The sequence below is a fragment of the Rutidosis leptorrhynchoides genome, chromosome 4 (genome assembly GCF_046630445.1).
Source record: "Rutidosis leptorrhynchoides isolate AG116_Rl617_1_P2 chromosome 4, CSIRO_AGI_Rlap_v1, whole genome shotgun sequence".
NCBI lineage: Eukaryota > Viridiplantae > Streptophyta > Magnoliopsida > Asterales > Asteraceae > Rutidosis > Rutidosis leptorrhynchoides.
The window spans coordinates 45,215,660-45,220,892 of NC_092336.1; the positions used below are offsets into that span (position 1 = coordinate 45,215,660).

The 5,233-nt window shown below is 36.7% G+C and overlaps 1 protein-coding gene across 1 annotated transcript; it reads left to right on the plus strand.

Moving 5' to 3' along the window:
• The first annotated feature begins 2,535 nt into the window (after positions 1-2,535).
• LOC139840599 (uncharacterized) lies at positions 2,536-2,862 on the plus strand. The gene has a single exon (XM_071830858.1). It carries the CDS (start codon positions 2,536-2,538, stop codon positions 2,860-2,862), a length of 327 nt encoding a protein of 108 aa, XP_071686959.1.
• Positions 2,863-5,233: the final 2,371 nt, after the last annotated feature.

A 5,233-nucleotide genomic window follows, 5' to 3' on the forward strand; every position in this document is an offset into this window, starting at 1 on the left:
TACCATTAATGGAAGGGACGGATTAATGGGTCAATCACAACAGGACACGATTTACACTTTGTTAGCTAGAATTTTTAGGCATGAGGGACGTATTGAACGACTTCAAGGAACTGTTGACTATTTTTATGTCCAAGAGAATCAGGATGGTAATTATTCTCGTTTTAATGAAATCAAGGGTGTTCAGTGTACGCAACAGGAGGAGATCGAGTTGTTGAAGTACCGTGTGGATGACTTGTCAGCAAGGAATCAAGAACTTGTAACAAAAGTAGCGAGTTTGGAAACCCAGCTGCACGAGATGGTTATGGTGGTTAACACCATTGTGCCACTTTAGATCTACCATTAGTAACTAGGAGTGTTAATTTTCTTGCCTACACTCTTAATTGTATGAATGTATAATGGATATGATAGGAAAGGTAGCTTGTGTGTGCTAGGATCAGTAATCGGTTGTGTTAGGATCAATTATCAGATATGCCATATAGTGTGATAATAGTTTATGTACATTATGTGTGTGAACTAACGGGTAGGTGAATACCCAAATTTTGTAATGATTAAAAGTTTTAATCGACTTTTATCTATTATGAGTATTTAGTTCATTTTCATAACACTTGTATGATGTACATTTACCACTATGCTATTCTTATCTCCAGAGGAATGAGTGCCACTCAGAATGAGGAAATGGTAGCTCAAAGAGTAGCTGAAGCCCTTTCTAATGCTGAAGCTGGGCGTGCAGCAAATGTCGCGAATGGAAGGAGACTCGAAGTGGAAAATGTCCAGCAGAAATGCAATTACAAAGCATTTTTGGGTTGCAAGCCCCAGAGTTTTTCAGGAACAGAAGGACCCGTAGGGTTAATAAGGTGGCTTGAAAAACTAGAATCGGTATTTAGAAATTACTGAGTATGCAGACAATGATCGAATGAAGTTCGCATCATGTACTCTCTTAGATGGAGCCTTAACTTGGTGGAATTCCTTTTTCCAAATCAAAGGGCATTGATGAAGCATATGCTACCCCTTGGGAGGAATTTAAGAAGATAATGATCGATGAGTATTGTCCACGGAACGAAATTCAAAGGCTAGAAACCGAGTTGTGGAACTTAAAACTTGAAAGAGCTGATATCGTAAGATATACTAGTAGATTCCTAGAATTAGCTTTAATGTGCCCAGCTATGGTTAACCCTGAATATAAGAAAATTGAGAGGTATATTTAGGGTTTGTTAGAAGACATTCGAGGGAATGTTCTATCATCAAAGCCAGAGACAATCCAGAGTGCAATCCGTATGCCACATGATTTAATGGCGCAAGTAGTGCAACGTTAGCCAATCAATGTCAAAATGGATGTGAAGATCACGACTGAGAAGCATAAGTTGAACGGGAATCAAGAAGGAATTTCCAAGAAGCAAGGAAACAACAAAGTTAGGAGTTCAAGCAATTGTTATGAAGGGAAGAAACCATATTGCAATAGATGTACGCGACATCATTTTGGTACGTGTACTGTAGTCTGCCAGCGATGTAAGAAGCAAGGGTATCTCGCGAAGGATTGTAGAGTTCATTTGTTAGGAAATGATAATAATGAAAAGGGGAAACAGAGTGGTTGCTTCAATTGTGGGCAAGCAGGACATTTCAAGAAAGAATGTCCTAAAGCGAAGAAGGGAGAAGTGGCAAACGGTCGAGCTTTTCAAGAAGGGTCGAGCTTTTCAAATCTCCACTAAATAAGCTCGTGAGGACCCAGAATTAGTCACGGGTACGTTCCTTCTCGATAATCATTTAGCATCTATTTTATTCGATACCGGTGCTGATAAAAGTTTTATAGCCAAAGATTTTAGTGTTGCAATTAATAGGCCTTTAGCCACCTTAGACACCAGATATGCTATAGAATTGGCAAACGGTAAGTTAATAAAAGCAGATAAGATTATGAGAGGTTGTGTTTTGAATCTGTCAAACAATATGTTTGAAGTTGATTTAATGCCCTTAGAGTTAGGAAGTTTCGATGTTGTCATTAGTATGGGTTGGTTGTACAAGAATTGTGCGGACATTAATTGTAAGGAAAAGTCTATCCGTATACCTCTCGAGAGTGGTGAGGTATTAATGATCCAAGGAGATAGAGTTAAGACGAATCTCAATATCATTTCTTGCATGAAAGCTAGAAAATATCTAATGAAGGGATATCTAGCTATTTTCGCACATGTAAATGAACTTAAAACCAAAGAAATTCGGTTAGAAGACGTTCCAATTGTTCGAAATTTTCCACAAGTATTCCCAGAAAATTTGCCAAGTCTACCTCCGTATAGGCAAGTCAAATTTCAGATTAATTTAGTTCCAGGAGCCGCACCATTTGAGGCCCTGTACGGAAGAAAGTGTAGATCACCACTGTGTTGGAGTGAGGTTGGTGATACACAATTTACATGCCCAAAGGTCATACATGAAACAACCGAAAATATCTTTCAGATCAAAGAAAGGTTGAAGACTCCAAGAAGTAGACAAAAGAGCTATGCAGATATTTGAAGAAAACCCTTGGAATTTCAAGAGGGCGATAAAGTCATGCTAAAAGTATCTCGATGGAAGGGAGTAATACGAATTAGGAAGCGTGGAAAACTAAGCCAGAGATATGTAGGACCTATTTTGATTACTAAGAAAATTGGTCCAGTTGTATATAAATTAAAACTACCACCGGAGCTTAGTGGTATTCATAATTCATTTCATGTTTCGAACTTGAAGAAGTGTTTAACAGATGTGAATTTAGCAATTCCTTTAGAGGAACTAAGAATCGATGACAAATTGCATTTTGTCAAGGAACCAATAGAAGTGATGGATCGTGAAGTGAAAAAGTTGAAGCATAGTAGGATTCCGATTGTTAAAGTTCGTTGAAATGCACATAGAGGTCCAGAGTTCACGTGAGGATTGTATAAGGCAGAAATATCCTCATCTATTCGATAATCGAAGTACTTCTTAAATTTCGAGAACGAAATTTTTCTTATCGGGTAGGTAATGTCATAACCCTAGCTTTTCGACTTAGGATATCTAGTTTGACTTCTTTAAAAATTTCAATTTCCGACTTGACGAGTAAACTTAATGATTTATGTCTTGATTGACCTAGGAATATCACGAAATTACATAATTTCTAGAAACTCGAGTTTATCACCATAAATTCTAAGACTTGGAAATTTCACTTATAAAAGTAAAAAAACATAAAATGATCAAGTATTAGGATTAAGAAACCATCCTTAATCAATATAAGAACTAAACTAATACAAGATTAAATACTAATTAAACCTTAATCAAGATCATGTACACTAAACCATACATTTACACTTAAACTAAAACTAACCTAGGATTAATCATTAAGCTAATACTAATTATCACATATAATTAACACTTAATTGCATGCAAACATGCATGGACACATGTCTAAACCATGCATAAGTTCATGCTTAGTCATCAAATTGCCTTAACACTTGTCTACATCATGCATGATCTTAAGATTAGTCACCACCTCCCTTTTCTTCTCCATGTGACACCTAGCCACCACCTTTCCTATATAAACTGTAGCGACCCCGACAAATCGTCAAGTGACGGCATCGTCTACGTAGGTCCCATTACATGGTCATAAGTCTTTAAGACAACGTTTGACCAAAATATGTTGCCTTCATTTCTAAAGTAAAGATTTTTCCCAAGTTTACAAGAATTGTTCATCCAAAAGTTAAGTTACAAAGTTATTAGTACAAATGAAATCTAGGCGACACGGTTTCAAATAAAGTCAAAAGACGCTTCATGAAATGCATGTATACTCGACATCCAATGCAAGTATCAAATAATGAGCGGAAGCATGTTTCACATATCGTGCAGACCTGAGAAAAACATAGAAAATCTGTCAACGAAAACGTTGGTGAAATCATAGGTTTAAATAAGTAAGTGAGTAAAAGTAAGTCGAACCACAAGATTTGCAACATTGATAAAGCAGTAGTACATTCTAAAAGTTAATATTCACGAGCACCCAATTATCAAGGCTTAACATTCCGTCCGTTGATACCCCATTCATAGTGCTAGAACAACACTATTTCTCGAAAATATATTTCATCCGTAGACGGTAGCGAACCGTCCTAGATGAGGGTTTGTCAAACCCATATGTCCATACAACATAAGTTCACGCCTACACTAACACACTGCAAATGTAACTAATGATAATCGAATTGAGGATTTTTGTTCTAAACTCGTATGTAGAATGTTTGTTTTCCTTTACTTGTGTTCACTTAGTTTAAAAGAATCGTTTATGTTTTCTCATCCCAAATATAAGTTCAAAAAGAGTAAAAGTGGGACTATGATCTCACCTTGAGTGCAAGAGTTAATAAAGTACTTCAACAAGTAAACACGTGCAAAGACAAAGCTAGTCTTGACCTAAACATATAGGTTGTATCAATAACGGTAAACACGATAGGTCAAAGGTGTTCAATTAGTCCTATGGCTCGTTACGACTCGATTATGTAGCATGTGATTCAAATAGTCAAGTTTCATGCAAGATATAAGTATAGAATCATGTTAGAAAGATTGCATAATCATTTGGTTAAGTTCGAAAAAAAGTCAAACTTTGGTCGGTCAAAGTCAAAAAAAAGTCAACACGTTCGGGTCGGGTCCCGAACTATTTTTCTGAGGTTTTTATTCATGTATAAGCATGTTAGAACAAGTCTCATGTGAATCGGAGGTGCGTAGCATAGCAAACATTTTCCAAAAATGGACAAAGTTGGACAGCCTACTTTGGCGCGCCGCGCGGGTATATGGCGCGCCGCGCCATTACCTGTGTAGAGAAATCTGGCAGTTTTTAAGTTTTATGCACGAACCTAACTTCAAACAATCACCATTTATGACCCGCAAACAACCAAAACATGTATCTTATATCATCGGAAAGGTATTTTGACAAGGACCACAACTAACTACTTTTCATCAAGCGAAAACATCATTTACAATAACCGATTTCTCGCCAAGTGGTCATTCAAGGTCCATTTTCAAAGTTTCAAGTTCTTGAAATGCATTACATGATTCGGGAATCCAATCCACACATATGATATGCCGTTTCGAAGGTAATTACTCATGCAATACAACTAAACACTTACTAACAACATTTCATGGCATCCAAAGTATCAAAAGTTCATTTCAAGTTCATCAAACCTTAATCAAAATTCACAGAAATCACAAATCATGTATTTGAAGTTTTCTTAATCAACCTACGCATCATAACGAAGCT